The 22706-nt window shown below is 54.6% G+C and overlaps 1 protein-coding gene across 2 annotated transcripts; it reads left to right on the forward strand.

Moving 5' to 3' along the window:
- The first annotated feature begins 1317 nt into the window (after positions 1-1317).
- PHF19 (PHD finger protein 19) lies at positions 1318-21948 on the forward strand. 2 transcript variants are annotated; one of them, XM_082619507.1, is made up of 15 exons: positions 1318-1572; positions 4009-4209; positions 4723-4804; positions 7230-7325; positions 7801-7901; positions 8570-8718; positions 10436-10531; positions 11277-11345; positions 11546-11666; positions 13927-13994; positions 15270-15428; positions 16024-16111; positions 16877-16962; positions 18166-18261; positions 19416-21948. In XM_082619507.1, exons 2-15 carry the CDS (start codon positions 4024-4026, stop codon positions 19756-19758), a joined length of 1740 nt encoding a protein of 579 aa, XP_082475633.1. In that variant the 5' UTR covers positions 1318-1572; positions 4009-4023; the 3' UTR covers positions 19759-21948. The 2 variants fall into 2 exon arrangements, with proteins under 2 accessions (XP_082475633.1, XP_082475634.1); XM_082619508.1 differs by having other exon boundaries at positions 1418-1572; positions 4009-4154.
- Positions 21949-22706: the final 758 nt, after the last annotated feature.

The following is a 22706-nucleotide window of genomic DNA, read 5'->3' on the forward strand; positions in this document are numbered from 1 at the left end:
GGGTTTAAGAGTTGAAGTGCTATGCTCAGGATCCCACGGCCGGTAATCAGTGGAGTTGGCCTGTGAGACCCAGAGGTAAGTGCTTCCAACTATAATCTCTGCCCTGTGCATCCTTAAGGTAGACCCAGCCAGCCAGAGAGATCACACCCCGAGGCCAGAGGCAGGAGGCCAAGAGTGGGCAACTTGACAGTCAACAGGAAGGACTGGGGGCTGGGGGAGTATGGTCCACCCGCTACACCCATGATGTCCACACTCCACAGCCTCACGGGGGTCTGTGCAGTGTGATGGAGGCAGGTGAGAAGAGGGCTGAGGGATAAGGAGAGGGTTGGCAAGTATTCTCCAGCCCCCAACGCCCAAAGAGTAAGTCTGGATGGGGACATTTCTGCCCATTCTCCCCAGGGCAAAGACTGGATATGACTGGAGCCACGCCCCTTTCCTCAATCTGCTATTCCTATGACTCTGTATGCTGTCTTTCACTGTGTGCCACTTATTTAAATGTTGTGTTTGTGTGTGTGTTATGTATTTGCAACTGTATCTTTGTGTTGTGTTTCCGTGCATTACGTTTGTGTGCAATTTGCTGTTGGTGTACTCTGTTTCTCTTGTGTGCCTGTGTTACTGTGTTGTGGCTCTATGCCTGTTTGTCTACTTTATGTGTATGTTTTGTTGTGTGTCCATGCTGTGTACACGGTGTGTCTCTCCTATGTATCTATGTCCATACTTTGTAATTGCCTGTTCATTGTGTGTTGTGTCGTGTGTGTCATGTGTTGTGAATTTGTGTTTGTGCCGTGCGCGTTGTGGATCTGTTTCTGTGTGTGCTCTCTACACCGCAAGTGCAGGATGTTTGTGTGTTTCTGTTGTGCGAATCCCGTTTGGGTTGTTCTAGGTCTGTGCCTATGCAGGGAGTCCGTGTGCATCTGCACCTCCCCGCTGTGTGTCTGTGCCAGCTGACGTCTGTGCCCTGCGCGCAGAGTTGTGTTTCCTCAACAAGTGTGTGCCGGCTCGGAGTGCCGCGCGCGCCTCCTCGTGTGCCCGCGTTGTGCCTGCGCCTCCGCCTCCGCCTCCGCCGGGCGGTCGTGCCGGGGCGCAGGCTCCGCGTCCGTGTGCGCTCGCGCCGCTTGTCTGCGTCCAGCTCGCGGTGGCGGCGGAGGATGCGCGCCCGCGGGGGCGGGGGCGGAGGCCGGGGCGCGGCGCGGGGGCGGCCCGGGGGCGGGAGTGGGCGAGCCGGCGGGCGGGCGGTGCTGCGGGGCCCCGCGGCCGCGGGCTCCAATGGCGAGGCCGGCGCGGCCCCCGCTAATTACATAAGCGAGACGTCAATAATTCGCGGGAAAACGCGAAAAAGATGGCGCCCCGCGCCCGGGGGGCCCCTTCCTGAGCGCCCCGGCCCCTCCCTCCTCCTCCGCCCCCCCTCCTCCCCGCGGCGCCCCCGCCCCGCCCCGCCCCCGCCGAGACCCCGACCCCGGCCCCACGGGCGGACACTCGGCCGGGCAGGCGCGGGCCGAGCGCAGCCACCTCCGCCGCCGATGCGCCTGGTGGCCAGACTCCAAGTGGGACCGGCGGACACGCAGCCTCGCGGTAAGTTCAGCGCTGCGGGCTGCCGGCCCGGGCTGGGGGACTCCCCGCCACACTCGCCTTTCCCTGCAATCATCCCTCTTTTGGAAATTTCCTGAACTTTGGCGGGTCAAACGCCTCCGGGGGCGTTGGAGTCTTGGGAAGCCGCACGCCTTGGGGGTGGAGAGGGGTGAACGGTGTCCGCGGGGTGGCGGGAGCCCCGCCCGGGTCCCTGAGCCTTTGCGGGGCGTGTGTGACAGGTCGCTAGTCCTGTGCCTAAAATCTTTATTTTTCCTGTTGTGTGTGTCGGGGGGTGGGTGGCTTGGAGACCGACGGGGGCGTTTGGAATTTTGCTCACGTCCGAAGTCAGGCTGCGGCAGGATTGGGATGGGGGAGGCTTGGCGTCGGAGCGACTAAAGAGAGGAGCGCTTGAACCCGAAGGGGGTACTTCTGCAAGCTTTTTCCCCTCCCAAACACCCTTTTTAAAAAGCCAACGGCCGCCCTGGGAGAGGCCCCTGCGCATGAATCATCCTCGCTTCCTGCCCCCGCCCGGCCCCGCGATCCGGGTGCCGCGGATTTGAACTGGACGCCGACGGGAACCCGCAAACAGGCATTTCTTTGCAGATGGGTTTGAATCAGCCAATCACAGCCCGCGGGGGCCCGCTCCGGGAGGATGGAGGCGCGGTTGGGGGGGCCGCCACCCGAGGGCCCCCGCCCCGCCAGGGGGGGTGCGGCGACCGGGCCTGCTCCCAACGGCGCGGCGGGGGAGGAAGTGTCAGTTTGTGAACCTGCCGCGGGCCCGGGCCCCAGGCCCGGCGGGCAGGGACCTTGCAGCGCCCGGGAGCCAGGTGGCAGGGAGAAGGCAGAGATTTGGACTGCACACCCTGCCCGGTGCCTGCGCGCTCTGCCCTGGAGAAAAGAGAGGAATGGGGGGGAGGAGGGGCGGGGGCGGGGGCGGGGGGTGGGTTGGTAGGCAAGAGGGGACGTGGCCGCGCCACCATCTGGAGAGTGAAGACCCCAGCAAGGCCCTGCCTGCCCCAGGGCCCTTGACATGCACACACATGTATTCCATTTCATATGCTCACTGACATAAGGCTGTAGACATCAAACACAGTCTCACAGGAGTACATACACACTTACAGGGAAAAAAACACAGGACTCTCTCCCTGTCTACAGGTAATCATAACACCAGGTGCCCAGCGCCTTGGCAGAGAAGGAGGGGACCAGAGTAGCGGGTGCAGGGAACAGAGGGATGCTGTGTTTTTGGCTTAGTGGAGAGTGTGTGGAGGGGCCTGGAGCCAGGTGAGCCCAGATTGAGGAGGAGGGGGCCATGGGGGGGCTTTGAATGCCATTGAAGGTACTGGGGAGCCACAGAAGGTTTCTGGGAGAATAAGAAGTTGGGAATTGATGGCCCTGTGGAAGAGTCTGGTGGGGAGGCAGGAAACAGGGAGTGGCCTGTTTAGCACTGGGCGCTGGTGGTTCTATTCGGAATCCCAGGTGCCCAGCATAGGTGAGAGCACAAGGCTCAGGAAACAGTTCTTGAATGAATGAATGGCCCAGGCAAGATGAGGCCTGAACTCAGACCAGGACAGGGGGATGGAAAAGAGGAGTAGGGTGCCAGAAGTCACTCTGCTTGGCTGCTGTGGCAACTCATCGGTTGGAGAAGTCTAAGATGCTTGGGGGTCTGGGGACCATAGTAGTACCATTAGCAGGAAGAAGCGAAAGCAAGGGGAGCAGCACGTTTGTAGGATGGTGAGAGACAGATGTGGAGAGGTTGGCATGGCAATGACTTCACTGCTTGGAGCCGGTTTGCATCTGAGTAAAGGCATAAGTGAGTTTAAATGTCCCAGAATTGGTGTCCATTAAATCATCCCATAATTGAGAACAGAAAAGGAGATTGCAGAAGACACAGATGGCCAAGTCTATACCAGTTCACAAGCCACCCAGGAGTTTTCCTCTCCAGGTGAGTTTTCTCTGGCCAGCTCTCAGGGTAGGGGTCAGGGGTCTGAGAACTTCCCGCTGCTCCGCTGGAGAAGGTCCTCCACTCAGAGAACACGGAGTATGTTTGCTTTAGGGATAAAACCTCTGGCTGTGAAGCCAGGGAGTGAGGTTCAGGCCCCACTGGGCAGGGAGATTTTGCTCCGTAGTTGGTTGAGAGAGCCTTTCTATTTAGAAGGCTGCATGGTATGGGTGGGGAGAGAGCAGGACTTAGAATCAGCTCGCCTGATTATGGACCATGGCTCTGCCTCTGACCCCATAGCCACTTCCCCTTGCCAAACCTCAGTTTCCTGACTGGTAAAATGGGAATAATAATGCCTCCCTCACAGCGTTGTCAGCAGGATCCAGTGAGATGATAAAAGCATCTGGCACATAGCACAGGTTACATAAATGGTTGTTTCTTTCCTTCCTTCCCCTTCTCCTGAAGTAAGGAGTAAAAACCCCTTTCCCTTTCTCTTCCAGTGTCAGTGGAAACTGATGGAGAATCGAGGTCTGGACCCAGGGACTCGGGACTCCTATGGTGCCACCAGCCACCTCCCCAACAAGGGGGCCCTGGCAAAAGCCAAGAACAACTTCAAAGACCTGATGTCCAAGCTGACAGAGGGCCAGTATGTGCTGTGCCGGTGGACAGATGGACTGTATTATCTCGGGAAGATCAAGAGGGTAAACCTTTCCTCCCTGGCCCCAGTTCCCAGGCTCAGCATCTCTCTGCTCATCCTCTGGTCTCGGCCTCAGACCAGTGATGGAGGGTGAGAGATTGCTGGGAAATTCCCGCCTTGTCCTTATGCTCCAAACGGAAAGTGGAAGGAGGCGGAGCCTGCAAAAGCAGGTGCCATTCTGAGGGCCAACATCTTTAGAAAAGTGCTCTGTGAGCCTACGAAACAAAACAAAATCAGGTTGGAGAGGATCACAAATGATCACCTGGCCTGTTCTGTCCTCGGCGTTCCCGCCAAGTTGCCGTCCCCCAGTCCCTGACTGCACAACTCCAGTGAGTGGGTGTATACTACCTCCGGAACTGCCACCCTCCTTCCCCTTCTAGCCTGGCTCTTCTTTTTGCAGCACAAGGAGAGGTCTAAAGCCTCTGACCTGTGGGGACAGAAATGGGAGAGGAAGACCGTGTTCAAGTGGCTTTTCCCCACGACTGTCTCACACTGCCCCTCCCTCTCTCTGCCCCAGGTCAGCAGTTCTAAGCAGAGCTGCCTTGTAACTTTTGAAGATAACTCCAAATACTGGGTCTTGTGGAAGGACATACAGCATGGTGAGTATTCCTGTGATTTCAGGCACCTCCCCCCCGCCCAACCCCCGATCCTCTCTCCGCCTCTCCCTCCATTTTTTCCTTCTCTCCTTCTGTCTCTAACTTCTGGCATCTGGCCTTGTCCTTGGAGCCCCAGGCGCACCTGAGATGCTGATTGGATTACCAGCGGTACATTTATGTGGAAACACACTTATAACGTCTGTCATCCCCTTGAGTACTCCTACCTCATGAGGGAGGCAGGCAGATGGAGAAAGTGGCTCAGGGAGGTGCTGGGAGAGCAGGGTTGGGTCCCAGGCCTGTGTTTGCTTCCTTGCTGCCCAAAGCTCTGGGTCACTGTGGGGCTAGGGAACAGGGAAGGGCCCAGGCAATCAGAATTGTCACCTTTTGGTATAAGCACAGTGTCCCCTGTTAGCATGGTAAGAAAACTAGGGAGGCAGCTCTCTCCATGGGGGAAAGACCGAACAAGCAAATATGAACCAGGCAAGGTGATGATGGACTTACCGGGATGGAGCTAGGCCAGTTTTCAGAGTTGAAAGGGAGCTGGGTTGGGTACCATCCCTGCCCTCAGAGAGCTGACACTGTCTTACAGAGATGACGGATTGGGGGCATTCTTGCCACCTTTCTTCCTTGCCATGTACATGACAGACATCACTAATCAATCACAACACTTGTATATTTTCAACATGGAGCTCCAAGCAGCCACTACCAATCAGAGTTACCGTGAGAGAAGAGACTTTTTTTTTTTTTTTTTGCCATTTATGCTGTAACAGGAGAACCGACATGGCGGTATGTGGGGAAGAGGCAGGTTTTAGGGTCCAGTATTCCTCGGACCAAGATATTCTAGCTCTGCCACTTACTGCTGCATATCTTTGGGTGAGTGACATAACCTCTGTGAGCCTGTTTCTTCATCTGAGAAAAAGGAGACTGAACGTACTGGCCTCACAGTGCGGTTAGATGCTTAGCCCAGTGCTGCTGAGTTACAGGGAGGCTGTTTCTGAAGAATTTGTTACCGTAAGAGATGATTTCAAGAGCCTGCCAAGCAGAGGCCACAGAACCCAGCCAGTTAGTCGAGCTTCCAAATTGCCTTTTTCTCCAAGATATTGTGGCTAGTGCAGGCTGATGCTTCTCCAAGCCCCTGTCACCCTAAAGGTATTATTTAAAAATCCAAAGCAACGAGGGTCTCCTCTCCTGGGCTACCTTCTTTTTGAAAGCAGAAGGAGCCAGCTGGTGAGGAAAGACAGTCCAAACCGTGGATCGAAGTAGCACACCATGAATAGAAGGCCCACTGTGTGCCAGGCACCAAGGAGGTGCTGCAGTGCTCACCTGGGGAGCCGTGTGGCTCCCCGGCCAGATCACTGCTCCTCACAGGTAGGACAGCAGCCCTCTGGGGTCGCCCAAGATTAGAGCATAAGGCTGAGCACGCAGTAGTTACTGAGCCATCACTTCATTAAGCCAGTGAAGACTTACTGCGACCCACAGTGGGTCCCGCCTTCCTGGGAGCATATTCAGGGATAAGAGGCAAGACACCATTTATTCAACAAACATGTCTTGAACACGTGTTATGTGCCACACCCCATAAGAGGTCCTAGGGACACAGAGATGAACAGATACCTTTTCTGCCCTTACAGAACTTTCCGTCTGCTAGGGGAAATGAGACAGAAACACACATCAAAATGTATCTTACTTTATTCACTCAAACCCTTCAGTCATAAATACATATTTCTTCTTCAACAACACCAAATAGCAAAGGAAAAAAAAGAGAGGTGGAGAGGGAAACTGTAGATTAAAAGCAATTGATCAAACTTAAAATTGTTATGACTTTTTTGAGACAATTTGATATGTGAACACTAACAATTTGTTGATATTAAGAATTTATTTTTAATTTTTAGGTGCAATAAAGGTGCTGTAGTTATTGTTTTTTTTTAGAGTCCTGAACTTTCAGTGATATGTACTGAAATATTTAATACCGGAGGCGGGGGAGTGAGTGGGAATATAGTCAAAACAAGATTGGCCGTGAGTTCGTGATTGTTGATAAGAACTTGGAGTTTCATTATAACGTTCTGTTATTCCATAATAAATTTTTTTAAAAAATTATTTAACATAAAAAACTTTAACAAATCAAGTTAAATTAAGCAGGAGAGGCAGCATGACGTGGTGAAAAGGACAAATAATTTGATGTCAGATAGCTGCGGGTTTGAATCCCCCCCCCAACCTACCCAGCTGAGCATGGGACTTAACCTCTCCGAGCCTCAATTTCCCCATCTTTAGAATGGGCTAATGGTAATAGGCAGCTCAGACTGGTTGGGGAGATTCAGTGAGTTGGCCTGTGGGGCCCAGCACTCAGTAGAGGCTCAGCACCTGGAATGTAATTTTAAAACTGCTCTTTCCTGTGAGCCCAACCTGACCCTAGAGGGCCTCTTTCTTTCAGCTGGTGTTCCAGGAGAGGAACCCAAGTGCAACATCTGCCTGGGGAAGACATCAGGACCACTGAATGAGATCCTCATCTGTGGGAAGTGTGGCCTGGGTGAGTGTGATGAGCAGGGCATGGAGAAGGCCCAGACCTGTGGGTCCCCATTCCCCGCTGGCTCGGGACCTGCATCGCCTCAGACCATTGGGGCCTTAGCTGGCTTCCTGTTTCTTTTGGAGCTCCAGAGTGACAAGGGGCCAGTCTCTGGGAATGAGGGCCCAGGGAGGTGATCCTTGGGGAGAGCTGGGGCTTCTGGAAAGTGAGAGAAGTTATGCACTTTGGAGCCCCCGTGGGTGGAGAGGATGGGTAGGAGAGATGGGGCACAGAGGCTGAAGCCAGACCTTTGGTGCTTCCCGCACTGGGCCAATGCTGGCTCTTAGTGGCCTGCTTGGACACCAGCCAGTCCCCTGGCAGCTGGCAGGCACACAGCTCCTAGGACTTGCCACAGCCCTCCCCAGCCTGCCGCCTCTGGGCTGACTGGCCTCAGGCCACTGCTTCCTCGTGGGCACTCACCCCCTCTCCTTTGCCATAGGTTACCACCAGCAGTGCCACATCCCCATAGCGGGCAGTGCCGACCGGCCCCTGCTCACACCTTGGTTCTGCCGACGCTGCATCTTTGCGCTGGCTGTGCGGGTGAGCCCTCCATCCTTCCCACCCTGCTTCTCCCCATCCTCCAGTCTGGAAGCCCAGAGACTCCCTGGGCTCGGGCCTCACTCGTGGTCACGGAGCTTGGCTTTGGAGGCAGACAGCGACTGCCACTTAACCAGCTGTATGTCCTTGTGCAGGTTCCTTAGCCTCCCTGAGCCTGTTTCCTTGGCTGTTAAATGCATACAGGTTTGGGGACTTCCCTGGTGGTCCAGTGGTTAAGACTCTGCGCTTCCAATGCAGGGGGCACGGGTTCGATCCCTGGTGGGGGAATTAAGATGCCACATGCTGTGCGGCCAAAAAAAAAAAAAAGTACTCTTTAAATGGATACAGGTTTGGTGTCAGGAGTAGGAGGCCCCCAACAAATAGTGAGAAATCACTATCAAGAGAGAAAATCCATATAAGCGCCCACTCTCAATATGTGTTGGTTATTATTGTTACTTTTATTGTTGTGCTTATTACTATTAATATTATTGAAGATGCAGCTCCTTGGGGATAGAGAGAGGATGGATCTGGGATTGATGAGAAGAGGCTTTGTGCGTTTCTGACTCCACTGGAATATCGTGTTCCACCTGGTCGGCATTAGCCTTGATAGGGAGCCACGTGTGGCCCAACCGGGACCCCCGCGGGTAACTCGGGCCCTCATCTTCCCGCAGAAAGGCGGCGCGCTGAAGAAGGGCGCCATCGCCAGGACCCTGCAGGCTGTGAAGATGGTGTTGTCCTACCAGCCCGAGGAGCTGGAGTGGGACTCGCCCCACCGCACCAACCAGCAGCAATGCTACTGCTACTGCGGCGGGCCGGGAGAGTAAGGCCGCGGGGGCGGGGAGGGGCGGGGCCTCTCTGAGGGGCGGGGCGCGGGGCGGGGCCCCAGGGAAGCGGGGTAGGCGCGGCTGGCTGGGGGAGCCAGACCCCCATGGAAGAGCCCGTATCCTCCCTCAGGCCTCGGGGATGACCCCTGAGCGCGCGCGGGGCCCGAGAGCATAGGGCTAGCGCTCTCCGCAGCGGGCTGCAGGGGAGTGGCGGTGTTTTCTTGGGGCACCGTGGAAAAGAAGGCAGTATTGAAGAGTGGTTACCAGACTGGCCCCCAGTGTCCAAATTTTCCCAGCCCCTTAGAGCTGTGCTACCCCTGAGCCTCCGTCCTCATCGTAGTTTTCCCGTGACATGGTGGCTGTGAGCGGTGGGTGAATTAGGCCCTTCACGTAAAGGCTCACACAGTGCCTGGCACTTGGTAAGCACTTCAACAAATGTGAGCTGTTACTGTTGGTGCGTGGACGCTGAGATAAACCTTTCCATTGCCAGAGTCAGTGAGACAGGCTGCTGATGAGATATGAAGGTCCTTTTCCCTGGGGGTGTGCAAGCAGGGGTCGGGGGGAATACCTTGGGGACGCTGTGGAGGGGGTTCTTACCCTGACTATATGTAGGATGGGAGTCTTTGATTCTTCCTGGTGGCCTGGGCCTCCATGCAGCCATGGCTGATTGAGCCTGTTCCCTTGGGCTGACTGCACCAACACTGTGGGAGGAACCACAGAAGTGAGAGATGGAACCTCTGCCCTCAGGAAACAGCCTACAGTTCACCCTGAAGTCCTGAGTGTCATCCCCAAGTTCTGCTGACAAGCACTAGGGGTCTGGAGGCTGTGCTTACGACCTAGCTGGGTGATTTGGGCAAATCACTTGAAGTACTTCATCTCTCAAGTGGGATTAATAACCTCGGCCCCATCATCCTTCCGTGGGTGTTGAGGCCTTTGGGATAACAGATGGAGGAGTGCTTATAGAGACCTTTGCAGCATTGAGGCGGTGACTCTCAATGCTTACCGGGCAGAGTTGCTCGGGTGATTGTCAAAAGTGTGTCTCCCAGGGGCTATCCCAAAGATTGAGTAGGCCTGGAACGGGTCAAGGAATCTTCTGCATTTTAACCTGGACCCCAGGTGATTCTGATGCAGGTGGTCCAAGGACCACACCTGACAAGGTGTGAACAAAGCATTGACTGTTAATTAAGAAAACACCTTTTTGGTTTTCATTCTTATTCAATGAGTAGTTGTTGAATGGTTGTGATAGGTTAGATACATTACCAGGTGAGGGGCTTATAGGAGCCTTTATTCTCCCATGAAGTCTCCAGGGCAAACCTTTCCCCATCAGTAGTGTTTGGGAAGCAGTGTGTGAGGCACAGACCAGAGATGGGGGCTCCAGTGTGGCACAAGGAGCATGGGCTTTGACGTCAGGGAGGCTAGGAATTGAGTCACCATCCACCACTTGCCTCCTGAGTGACCTTGAACAAGCTATTTAACCTCTGACTCACCTGTAAAGTGTGGTCAGCAGCCCGTGTTGGACCAGATGGTGAGATCAAATGAGACAGCCTAAGCCCTGCTGCCAGGGCTTCCCCTGGCACAGCCCAGTGCTCAGTAACTGTGAGTTCTCTTCCCTTTCCCCCGCTGGACGGCGAGTTTGTGTTGGGAAAGGTTGCTGAGGCTGATCCCTGGCTGGGAGTGTGGGCCTGGCTGACCCTGGCTCCTCTGGCTCTCCAGATGGTACCTGAGGATGCTGCAGTGTTACCGGTGCAGGCAGTGGTTCCACGAGGCCTGCACCCAGTGTCTCAATGAGCCCATGATGTTCGGAGACCGGTAGGTGCTAATCTGGTCTGGCTCAGCCTTGGGGGCGAGGTGGGGGGATGGGGGCAGCAGCTGCAGCAACTCCTTCAGGTTGCCTGCCAGGCCCTAGACCCCCAGTGGGGGGCTGGGACAGTGTGTCCCTGTCTACAGAGGCAGCTCAGGGTGAGGAGGCCTTCCCAGTAGAGGGACACGCTGGGCTACATCCCCAGTCGCAGCCCCACCTTCCCTAAGCCCCAGACGCTTCAAGTGTCTGGGGAAGGGGGAGAGACACAGGCCCTGCCCCAGCCCTGACCGGGGTTGTTGGAGGAGGCAATGGGGGAAATGGATGACTTGATCTGGCTTCTAACCAAGGGGGCTAAGCTAGTGGAAGGCTTATGTGTGTCAAACAGGATACTGTGTGTGTCTTGGTTGGTGTCTCACGTGGTTTGTGATTGCGTGCGTGTGTGTGTGTGTGTGTGTGTGTGTGTGTGTGTCAGGCAGAGGGGAAGAGGGTGGTCCCTGCAGCCCAGCCTAGTTCAGCTCACTCTGAACTCAGCCACACTCCAGGGCAGTGATATTTGGGAAAGGGTTTGAGGTACAGGTTAGAAGGGGGTAGGGGAGTAGTTCCTGGTCCCTGTTCTGCCCCATCTTTATCCCCTCCTCAGAGGGAATGAGGACAATGCTGACTACGGGAAAGCAGGCGGGGGGTGAGGGCGCTGGACCAGGGTGGGGTGTCAGAGCCCCTCCTACCACAGGCCCCCTTTTCACCCACCCACAGGTTCTACCTGTTTTTCTGCTCCGTGTGCAACCAGGGCCCAGAGTACATCGAGAGGTTGCCCCTGCGATGGTGAGAGGGTGGGGCTTGGCCCAGGCCCACTCCTGTCCCTTCCCAGTTTCTCCCTTCCCTCCTCCCTCCGGGAACAATTCCATCTCCAGCCACCAGGTCCCAGCCTTGCCCCTGCCCTTCAGCCTGGACCCAGGATGCTCCAGCCCTGGCTGCACAGGCTGCCAGCTCACTTGGGCCCGCCTCCTTGCACCCTTGCCCAGGGTCGATGTGGTTCACCTGGCCCTCTACAACCTGGGGGTGCAGAGCAAGAAGAAGTACTTTGACTTTGAGGAGATTCTGGCCTTCGTCAACCACCACTGGGAGCTCCTGCAGCTTGGCAAGGTATGCAAGACCGTGGGACGTCAGAGTGGCGGGAATCCGTTCCACAGCAGGGTTCCCTAAGTCCAGAGAGGTGAGAGACTTGCCCAGGGTCACACGGCGCCGCACTAGGATCTGGGTCTCTGAGCACAATTCTTCAGGAACACTGGCTGTCTGTGGGGGCTGCTGAGTGGGGACAAAGACCCAGAGCCTTTGAGCCGTTGCATCTCTGAGTCCAGGCATCTGAGCCTGTTCCCTGCAAGGAGCTTCCTAACCCAGGCTTTGGTAGTGGGTGGGTTAGGGCCTCACCAGCTCAGCTGTAGGGATCTGGGGGTCGAGTCTGGCTGGAGGAGATCTCCCTACAGAGCTGTGTGACCCACTGGCTAGGATGGAAAGTGAAGTGGGCCTGCCCCCTGCCGGTCGTACTCTGAATAGCAGAAGAGATCACCAGGGGTCTGGGAGCTGGGATTCACGGAGTGAAGTCACAAACCAGAGACTTTCAGGATGTCAGAGGTGGAGAGCTGAGCCAGGGCTTCCCCAGCCACTTCCACGGCAGGGCCACGCACCCTTTAATGACACCCTCTGAATCCTCTCCACCACATCCAGAGTGAGGCATCTTCTCTGCTGACTGCCCCAAATCCTTTACTGAAATAGGGCTTTTTTTTTTTAAAGTAACTTTATGCTCGGCAGAAGTTCTTCATATAGTAACATCTTCATTTACAGTGCTTGATAATTTATAAAAGGCATTCATATTATAAAGCCCTAAAAGATAGGTAGAACTGGTATTTTTTAAAATAATTTTTTTCCTGATTTATTAAAAAAAAATCATACATGTTCCTGGTAGAAAATTTTCAAAGTACCAAAAAGTATAAGAAAGTATACTTAAAAGAAAACCATCCATACTCCTGCATCTCACCACTCAGAAACATCCACTGCTACCACACATAGGTGCACATAGTTCAATCCTCTCATTTACATCTATTTTTCTTTTTATATGGCTTAGATTATACGGTGTTTACAATTTTTTATTGAAGTATAGTTGATTTACAATATTTTGTTAGAGGCATACAGCAAAGTGATTCAGTCATATATATATGTGTGTGTGTGTATATACATATATATACACATGTCACTTGTCTGTACATGTATATACATATATATATATACATATATGTATACATACACACACATATATTTTATCCAGATTATTTTCCATTATAGGTTATTACAAGGTATTGAATATAGTGCCCTGTGGTATACAGTAAATCCTTGTTGTTTATATATTTTATGTATAGTAGTGTGTATATGTTAATCCCATACTCCTCTAATTTATCCCTTCCCCCTCCTTTTCCTCTTTGGTAACCATAAGTTTGTGGGAATGTAAATTGGTGCAGCCACTATAGAAAACAGAATGAAAGTTCCTTAGAAAACTAAAAATAGAGCTACCCTATGATCCAGTAACTGCACTCTTGGGCATATATTCAAAAAAGATGAAAACTCTAATTCGAAAAGACACCTGCACCCCAGTGGTCATAGCACTATTTACAACAGCCAAGACATGGAAACAACTCCATTTCCCATCAATAGATGATTGGTTTAAGAAGATGTGGTGTATATATACAATGGAGTATTACTCAGCCATAAAAAGAATGAAATATTACCATTTGCAGCAACATGAATGGACCTAGAGAATATTGTACTAAGTGAAGTAGGTCAGACAAATATGTCACTTGTATGTAGAATCTAAAAAATAATACAAATGAATCTGTATACAAAACAGAAGGAGACAGTATATACAATTTTAAGTCATTTTTTTCAGTTTACATTATATCGTAAATACTTTTCCATGTTATGAAAGAGTTTTTAATCAACATTTTTCATGGCTGCATGGTTTCCACCATAGTTTACTTGTTTCCTTCCTGTTGGGCATGTAGTTTCTTTCCCATCATTAGGAAAATGACGCGGTGAACTTTTTTGTACGTAAAGCTTTATTTGTGTGTCATGTCTGTATGATAGGTTCCACAGAGCAGCATTACTGGGTCAAGGGCATGGACATTTTTAAGGCTCTTGATACATTTAGGACAGGAGTTAACGCTCCTCATTTACAGATGGGGACGTGAGCTCAGAGGTGAAAAGACTTGTCTGAGATCATGGAACAAGTCAGTGGTCCTCACCTGGAGGACTCGGGGCATCAGGAGATTGAGGGGAGGGTGGAGACAGGGGCTGAGGTCTTCTCAGATGCCATGCGCCAGGTCTGACTGTCCTCTGCCCTGCTCCCCGGTAGCTCACCAGCACCCCCGTGACGGACCGAGGACCGCATCTCCTGAACGCCCTGAACAGTTATAAAAGCCGGTGCGTGCAGGGAAGGGAGGGAGTGCTGTGGGCCCCCTGACAGGTTGGATTGCAGTTAAAGTGTCTTCCTACCTCATAACCTTTGCACAAGCTATGCTCCCACCTGGGTCTCCCTCCACTTCTGTTTGACTATATGAATATTACCTGTCCTCCAAGATCAGGGAGCACCCACTTCATTTGGGATGCCTCCCCTGACCACTCCAGCAGCCAGACACATTTTGATACTGGACTCAGCTCCATAGGGGGCTGCAACCCCTGCTCTCTTGAGGGCCCCCCTGCACTAGCCGCCATCTATGGTTCTGGGCCAGGCACTGGAGCACGGATTCATCACCTGTCCCCAGCCCATGTCTGCCCATCCAGACTACTGAGTTCTTCTCAGAACACAAGGCTGGCATGCCCCTCGCTAACACCACAGAGAATGCCCAAGCTCCTTAGCATGGCATTCAAGGCCTCTTATGATCAGACCCTGCCCATACCTTCTACCTTCTGCCACGGACCCTTTGCTTGATTTATTCTGGGTGTCAGCCATTCTGAACCCTTTCCTTTCCTACTCAGTGCTTTTGCTCACACTCTTTCTTCACCTAGGATGCTCTTCGATGCCTTTCATTCATTTGTTCCATCAGTGACTATTTATTGAACTGCTCTGTGTCAGCCCTGTGTAGGTACTGAGGACACCGTGAATAAGACACGGTCCCTGCTTCTGTGAAACCTCCCCAGACATCTCTAGACAGAACTGTCCACTCTCTCTTTCATCTTGTCACGGTTTGGGGCCCAGACACAGCCCTCTACCTGAGTACGTGGGGCCTCCTGACTGCTCTGTGGATGGTCTCCTGAGGGTAGGACTGTGGCTAAGTCACCTCTGCAGCCTCATGGCAGCTCAGCCAGTGATGAAAGGGTGAGGGAAGTGCCTGGAGGTGCTTTCAGTCTCCTTGGGGAGAGCAGAGAACAGAGTGGTGTGGAATGCAGTGTTTTGACCACGGGGTTCCATGGGGAGCTGGAGGAGGGCTTCCTGTAGGCAGAGGCCTTGGGGCTGGTTGAGGCAGAGAAGAAAAGGGAGGAGCAGCAGGAGCCACACACAAGACAAGGAAGGACGGGGAGGAGCCGCCACCTGGTGCCCCTGATCCCACAGGCTTCGAGGAATCAGTGTCTCCACGGGCCTCTCTGGGTTTTAGCTCTGGGTCCCGGGAGGCAGAGGGAGGTTTTAACACTTGACTCTCCTCCCCAGGAGGATGGACGGACAGGCTCCAGCTTTCTCCTCTCCCTGCCCACCCCCAGGTTCCTCTGCGGCAAGGAGATCAAGAAGAAGAAGTGCATCTTCCGCCTGCGCATCCGCGTCCCGCCCAACCCCCCCGGGAAGCTGCTGCCCGACAAGGGCCTGGTGCCCACCGAGAACGGCGCCTCTGAGCTGCGTAAGAGAGGAAAGAGCAAGCCTGGGTCAGTGCCTGGGGCCCCAGGGCCGGGGCCGCAGCCGACCTCGGGTCCTCTGCTCCCGGCTCCAGCTGCAGCCCCTCCGATGGGCTGTGTGGTGGCATCCAAGTGAGCCAGGCAGGCGTCCAGCCAGTTAGTCCCAGCTGGAGGCACCCTGAACCGGCCAGTCAGTGGCTGAGCCGGGACCTGATTCCACGTCCCCGCTCCTTCAGCCACAGCCCCTTGTGGCCTTGCTTGGAGGGAAAGCCAGATCACGGGACCCAGTCTTGCTGGCTTAGGGCTGAGGCAGAGAGGTCAAGGGGCAGTCAGTGTGTAAGGGGTCCCTAGCGCTCCCGGCTGAGCCCAGCCCCCTCTTCCTGGCATCGGGGGGTGGGGGGCAGAACACCTGGATGCCCGAGGCAGGAGAGGCACCCCCTCTCCTGCCTGCCCACTATACCCCGCCACCCTCGCACACCCGCCGCCCCAGGTCTCCTCGTAAAGGAGAGCCTGTGCCCACTCCCACGCTGCGACCCCACCCCTGCCCAGCCGCTCCTCCTTCAGGGCCACCCTCTGGGCCTTCAGGCTCTGACTGGGCCACCCTTTCCCTTTTCTGTCTCCACAGTTTGTTGCCTCATGAATTCCAGCAGCAGAAAAGGCGAGTTTATAGAAGAAAAAGATCAAAGTTTTTGCTGGAAGATGCTATCCCCAGTGTTAGTTTCTCGTTTTCTCACTCTCCACTTTCACACTCAGGGTCAGCACATACTAGGGATTCCTGTGCAGAAAACGAAGTCCCCCAGGCCCAGGGGACTCTCCCACGTCCCCGAAAGGATCCTTTTACAGCTGGTTAAACAAGGAAGGGCCAGGCACTGCGAGACGACTCCTTCACCTCCCCAAGTTCTCCCAAGAACCCAGAGCGGGGCTGGGCAAGGGCAGGTAATATCCTTGCCTCCACCGTCCAGGTGGGGAAACTGAGGGCCCAGGAGGGCAGTGACCCTCCTGAGGTCACACCTCAGGCAGTGGCAGAGCCCAGCCCAGAACCAGGGCTCCAGAGCATTCTTAACCTTCTTCAGTAGCCCTGCATCCTCACTGAAGCCCTCGCTGTGGGCAGTAACGTTAGCCGTGTCTCCCCTGGACCATTTATATGGCACCTTCACAACTGTCATTTCATTCTGCCGCGCTCCCTGACACCTCCTAAGAGTGAAGCTCAGAAGGGGTTATTATCCACCTTTTGCAGTTGAGGTGACTCAAGCCCAGAGATGGGACAGTCAGACAACTGGCCAGAGACAGAGCCAGGACTAGAATTGACATGACCTGGCTCCCTGGTCAGGACTGGAAAAAAGAGGAAGGGACAAGTCTGACCCTCAGAAGGCCAGCTGGCCCCACGCAGCCTGTGTGGCCCTCAGCGGGGAGGAGGGTGCTGTGGAAGGTGGAAGTGATGCTCGCTGGCTGACCGCCCCTCCTTCCTGTGTCCACAGAGTGACTTTACTTCGGCCTGGAGCACCAACCACCACCTGGCCAGCATATTTGACTTCACGCTGGATGAGATACAGAGTTTAAAGAGGTAGGGCCTCCCTGGTGGCGCAGTGGTTGAGAGTCCGCCTGCCGATGCAGGGGATGCGGGTTCGTGCCCCGGTCTGGGAGGATCCCATATGCCGCGGAGCGGCTGGGCCCGTGAGCCATGGCCGCTGGGCCTGCGCGTCCGGAGCCTGTGCTCCGCAACGGGAGAGGCCACAACAGTGAGAGGCCCGCATACCGCAAAAAGAAAAAAAAAAAAAAAGAGGTAACAATGAGGGACCCGGCAGAGAGGTCTGCTCTGGAGACTGGGATGGAACCCAGCAGGGAGACCACCATTCCTGCAGCTCTGGAAGATGTGAAGCAGAGAGCCTTTGGAGGGGAGGGAAGCTCCCTTGGGGTCACTGAGTTAAAGGGTCCGCATTGCAGAAGGCTGCCTGAAAGGTCTGTCTGCGTTAGGGCTTTCAGCCTAACACCCGTGCTGTAAGCCTGCAGGGCTCCCGGGGACAGCTCCGCGGGGCGGCGCTCAAGGCCTGCCTAGCCCAGCCCTCCCTACCTCTCCCACTTCTCCTTGCCTCACGCCTGATACCAAAACTGCTGTGATCACCCCACGTTCACGTTCCTCCAGGGAGCCTTCCCTAACCCTCCCCAGGCTGTGGCGGATGCTCCTTGTGTATTCCCACAGAGCCTCGTGCTTGGTACACCCGAGGGGAGGGGCTGCATCCATCGTTTTATTTCCAGAACTATTGAAGGTCGTTTCGTGCTTTCCTGTAGGCATGGAGAGAGCAGGGGCTCAGGTCAGTCAGGCCTGGGCTCCAGCCCCTACTTCCCAGTTGCCAGCTGTGTAACTTCAGCAAAATTCTTTAACCTCTCTGAACCTCCTCACCTATTCCTGCACGGTTGTCATGAGACTCAAAATCCTGTACACAAAAGCACTCCCGGCCTGTAAGGTGTTGCACGAGTGTCTGGGATCATGGTCATTATCATCTCTAATGACTGTCACAGTGCTTATGTCAATGCCAGGGGAGGGTGGTCAGGGAAGGCTTTTGTGACTCCTTGGACTTTGAAGGCTGGATGGGTAGGAAACGTTCAGGAGAGAGGAGGTGCCACTGCAGCTGTGGTGGCGGGAAGCTCAGTGGGAAGGTGGCTTCGGCTGGGACGAAGGATGCACGTGAGAGGGACCAGGAGACGATGGGGCGGTCCCAAGGGGCGCTGAGGATCAGCGGCTGGCTCACCCTCTCCTCCCTCTTAGCGCCAGCTCAGGCCAGACCTTCTTCTCCGACGTGGACTCCACTGATGCCGCCAGCACCTCCGGCTCCGCTTCCACCAGCCTCTCCTACGACTCCAGGTTAGCTTCCCAGCACGATGGATTCAAGTTCCGTTGCTCCCCCCAGAACCCCCAACCCCCTTTGTGATGCGTGGCTCACTCTGTGCATCCGAGTCTCAGGACCTGGCCGCCTTTAAGTGTGTGAGGGTTTGGGACCCTCCGGTTCCAAGTTGTGGGCGTTCGGGCCGCTCCTCTTAGCCTGCTACAGGTTATGTGACACCTCTTGCTGGGCAGTTTCAGATCCAGGGTTCTTCCATTCTGGGGTTCTTGGCCTCTGCTTGCCATGATTTTGCAATGTCTGTGCCTCTGACTGCAGGGTCCCCGACCCTGGTTCTTGGCTGTCTGAACCTGGTGTCTGTCTTGTGGGTCTTTAAGGAAAAGAGCCTGGTAGAGGGGAAATGGCATCCTGCAGTGTAAGGACTAGGAGAGGGCACAGAAATCCCTGGAGGCCTAGCTAAGGGTACAGCCTGCTTGGCAACAGCTGGTCCTCAGCGGCAAAGCGAGGGTGGTGCTGCAAAGCACACAGACAACTTTTTAACTGAGGCTCTTTTAACTGTATTTAGGATACTTGAGGCCCTTGCAAAGAGTAGAATTTAAAGTATCAATGTAATGCCCATCGAAGTGTGTCTTGTCTCCAAACATCTCTGTCTCTCTCTGCTGTTGCCTCTGTATTTTTTTATTTCTTCGGTTCTCACTAGCTCTTTGGGTCTTGGTTTGTTTCTAATTATCTGTGACTGTGTACCTCTTCTTTTGTGTGTGTTTCTTTCCCCCCGTCCGCCTCTTTCTGCCCCTGTGGAGGGGAGAGGGGAGGAAAGGCTACCCCTGCGTGACGCCTCCAGCTACAGTGAGTCCAGGTGACCGACTAGGCAGAGTAAGCAGGGCCTCTGCACTGCATGGCTGCAGGAAGCACAGAGGACGGTGCTCCTGGACTCAGGCCACACTGAGCTCCTCAGCATAAGAAACACGGTTTTGGAGCTGGACACACCTAGGTTTGAATCCGGGCTCTGCCACTCCCCGGCTGGTGGTTTCTCCTCTGGAGCCTCCTCAGGGCTGTTGTAGGGATCCAGGGGGATCATCGGTGCCCAGGGCCTGGTGCCCAGAGTGCTCAGGGACAGGGACTTGGTGGGATAATCCCGTTTCATTCCCGTCGTCCTCCTCCTCCCCTTCCGATACAGACGGACAGTGGGCAGCCGCAAGAGGAAGCTGGCAGCCAAAGCGTACATGCCACTGCGGGCAAAGCGGCGGGCGGCCGAGCTGGGTGGACGCTGCCCCTCCGACAGCAGCGCAGAGGGCGCCTCAGGCCCTGAGCGGCCCGACGAGGGCATCGACAGCCACACGTTCGAGAGCATCAGTGAAGATGACTCGTCCTTGTCCCACCTCAAGTCATCCATCACCAACTATTTTGGCGCAGCCGGGCGGTTAGCCTGTGGGGAGAAGTACCAGGTGCTGGCTCGGAGGGTCACGCCTGAGGGCAAGGTTCAGTACCTGGTGGAGTGGGAAGGGACTACCCCTTACTGACCAGCCCCCAAAGGATGCCAGCAGTCCTGGAAACCAAAGGAGAGACAGCGGAAGCCACAGGCTCCCCAGTTCTCTCCAGGCTGGGGTGGGGGAGGGAAGCAAGACGGAGCTGCAAGCGCCTGGCCAGAGCCCTGCCTGCCCGGGCTGTGCCTCCGCTGTGCCCGTTCTGCTCTCCGGCCCCCTCAGGCTCACCACCTCTTTGCCTGTGTCTCTGAGGTCCCGCTGGCTATTTCTCAGTGTCTCCACACACTCCCTCAAACTGTTTACCTGTTCCTCTGAATTAGTGTCCTGCTGGCTCTGTGGCCTGTTCCTGAGGCCCGAGTCTTTGTCCCTAGTGCGTCCCTTTACCTTTCCTTCCCCTTTTGGGTGTGTGTGTTTACACACCCAACCCTCCACTGGACATCCTTACACCTGACCCATCCCAGGGACCACATCATGAGGACAGAAACCTTTGAGAAAGACTGGGTGAAGGTGGGTAAGGGGATGCCTTGAGGAGCCTTTCCCTCTCACTTTCCTGCCTCTCCTTCTGCCCTTGGGAAGAGGTGGTGAAGGTGGGAGAGAGAATGCCTCTGGAAAGCCTGTGTGGCAGAGGCCCTGGGACCCTCAGGATCTGAGGCATGAGGAGGCTGGGCCCCTGCTTCCAAAGGCACCAGCACCAGAGCCCAGTTATTAAGGCCCAGAGTGCAGGCTGCAGGCGTCAGCTTCTGAGACCCGTGTTCCCTCCCCTGGCCACATCCCTCTCTCTGTTACCATGGAGCTGGGCCTGGCCTTGCAAACCTGAGGCTGGAGGAAAGGAAGCCGTGTCCTGCTACACCTCAGACTGTCTCCTCTGCCTCCCACCCCCAGACTCACCCCACACACAGAAGCTTCCATCTGTGTGTGTGCTTTCACCTCCAGGCACACACATGGGCCCTGGCCTCCAGGTGTACACACACCACACACACACACACACAGCCACACATTCCTTCGGGTGCCAGCGTGGCTCCTGCCCTTGGCTTTTCCCTGGCCCTCTTCTGGGGGCCACGTGCTGCAACTCAATGTGAACGTCCAGCACCTGCCCGTGAACCAGCTGTGACCCTAGAGGGAGGCACAGGGGACTCATACCCTCTTCCTTATCCCCTGCCCTGTTCTGAAATTGACAATCACTTTTGGGGCAGGTTGGGATTTTTTTTAAAGGGCCTGAGTCATTAAGTCCCCTCAAAGGGAAGCCTTTGTCAGTGGGAGTATACATAGAGTCTTAGAACCACCATTAAAACTCAGACCCACCTGGAGGGAGACCAAAAATGGGAGGGGGAGGAGACCCCTCATTTTTGCTGCTTCCAGAGGTATTAGAAACTGACTCACTTGATTGGAAAGAAGTGCCTTGACTGGGGCGAGGGGTGTACCTGAGGGGGACCATCCTTGCTAACTGCTTCTGTGGCCTCCAGCTCGGCTGGGTTTTGGAGGCTGCCGGCTGCAAGGTGAAGGGGGGTGAACAAGGAGCTGAGAGCAGCAGGCCTGGAGCTGGTTTTTCTATTAGGCTGACCCCTCCCCATCTGTGGGCATTCAGGGGGGTCCCTGAGAGAGTTCAGATGCCCCTTGCCTCAAACCTCAGCCCCAACAGTGCCTTTCAACTGGGACCTCACCTCCTGTACACAGTCCACCCACTTCCTTCTGCTTCCCAGCATGGTCCAGGCAGGAACAAGCTGGTTGGGCCCAGTTCGCTCCCTTCTCAGTTCCACAGCTGCTGCCACTGAAGGCCCCAACTGGGGCCAGGTGGAAGGGGAGCTGAGAAGGCAGCCCCCAGCCAGCCGCCTGAAGTATGGGGCCAGATCTAACCGGGGGCCTCCTGCCTGGCTCCAGAGAACACAGCAGCCTCCCAGGCCTGCCTTCCAGGCTTCTGAGAAAGTGCAGGATGAACACAGCCTGTCAGTGTACCTGCACCTCCTCTACTCAAGCTCCAGAGGCTCTGGCCTTGAAGAGGAGGAAGGAGGGAGACAGTGTCTTCCTCACCTGGAGGTCAGTGTAAGGCCTGGCAAGGTCACACTGACTCCACACCCCAGCATTTCATTCATACCTGAAAATAGCTGCATTACTGCCAACTGACCTTATCATAACCCTGTGCACCTTCGAAAAGATTTACGGTTTTGAATTGCTGCTTTTAATAACATTTGTTATATTAAAATTATAATTAATGTGTCTGATTTACAATTTAAAGGCTTACTTTGAAAAACTGCCTCTCATTCCCCTAGTGAAATATCAGCTATTGGGTGCCAGGAGGAATTAGCTCTGGTTTCCTGGAAGGTGGAGAGGAATGGTGAGGCCCCACCCTCTCTCTGGCCACTGTGCCACACCTACCACCACCACATTCTCTCAGCAATATTCTCACCCCTGCCACCAGAAGGATGTGGAACCTTTTTTCTGTGAGTATCTGACCCATGGGGGCAAAAAACAATTGCTGAGGGCCACAGAGAAGTGAAAGCTGGGGACTGAGTTTAGAATATGACCCTGTGAAGATGCTTAAGTACAGGCACTGTAAAACTTCATTCAGAGTTCGCAAGCACACAGTTGTAGAAATCTGAAGTGCATTCCTGGCCTGGCTCTGCTGGTTGGAACCTGCACCACTATGTCAGGTTCCTTTGCTCCAGTTCCTCACCCTTCACATGCCTGGGAGAATCCCTGCTGTATTCAGCATCCCAGATATTGAGGGAACCCTCTCACATATGAATGTGATGGATTACCACCTTAAACTCTAAATCGGGGGTAGTTTGGAGAGAGAAAAAGAGGCAGCATGAAGGGATAGGAAAAAGCTACAGGGAACTGAAGGCTACGAGTTCAACTGAACTGTTTTCAGAGGTTAGTGTAGCATGTTAAACCCCGAGTGTTAATGTCTGCCCTTAAAAATCGTCTTCAACTATGGCTCCTGCTTTTTCCTACCACTCTTTCTGCTGCAACCTTATAACTGCCCT

This window comes from Mesoplodon mirus (genome assembly GCF_964341445.2).
Source record: "Mesoplodon mirus genome assembly, chromosome: 1".
NCBI classification, from domain to species: Eukaryota; Metazoa; Chordata; class Mammalia; order Artiodactyla; family Ziphiidae; genus Mesoplodon; species Mesoplodon mirus.

What these genes read in the sequence shown, in the direction of transcription:
- PHF19 (XM_082619508.1), top strand. Translation starts at nt 1,521, where the DNA reads ATGCGCCTGGTGGCCAGACTCCAAGTGGGACCGGCGGACACGCAGCCT. An exon ending in GGCGGACACGCAGCCTCGCG is followed by an intron (nt 1,573 to 4,008) that starts GTAAGTTCAGCG and finishes TTTCTCTTCCAG; the next exon opens with TGTCAGTGGAAACTGATGGA. An exon ending in CTGTGGGAAGTGTGGCCTGG is followed by an intron (nt 7,326 to 7,800) that starts GTGAGTGTGATG and finishes CCTTTGCCATAG; the next exon opens with GTTACCACCAGCAGTGCCAC.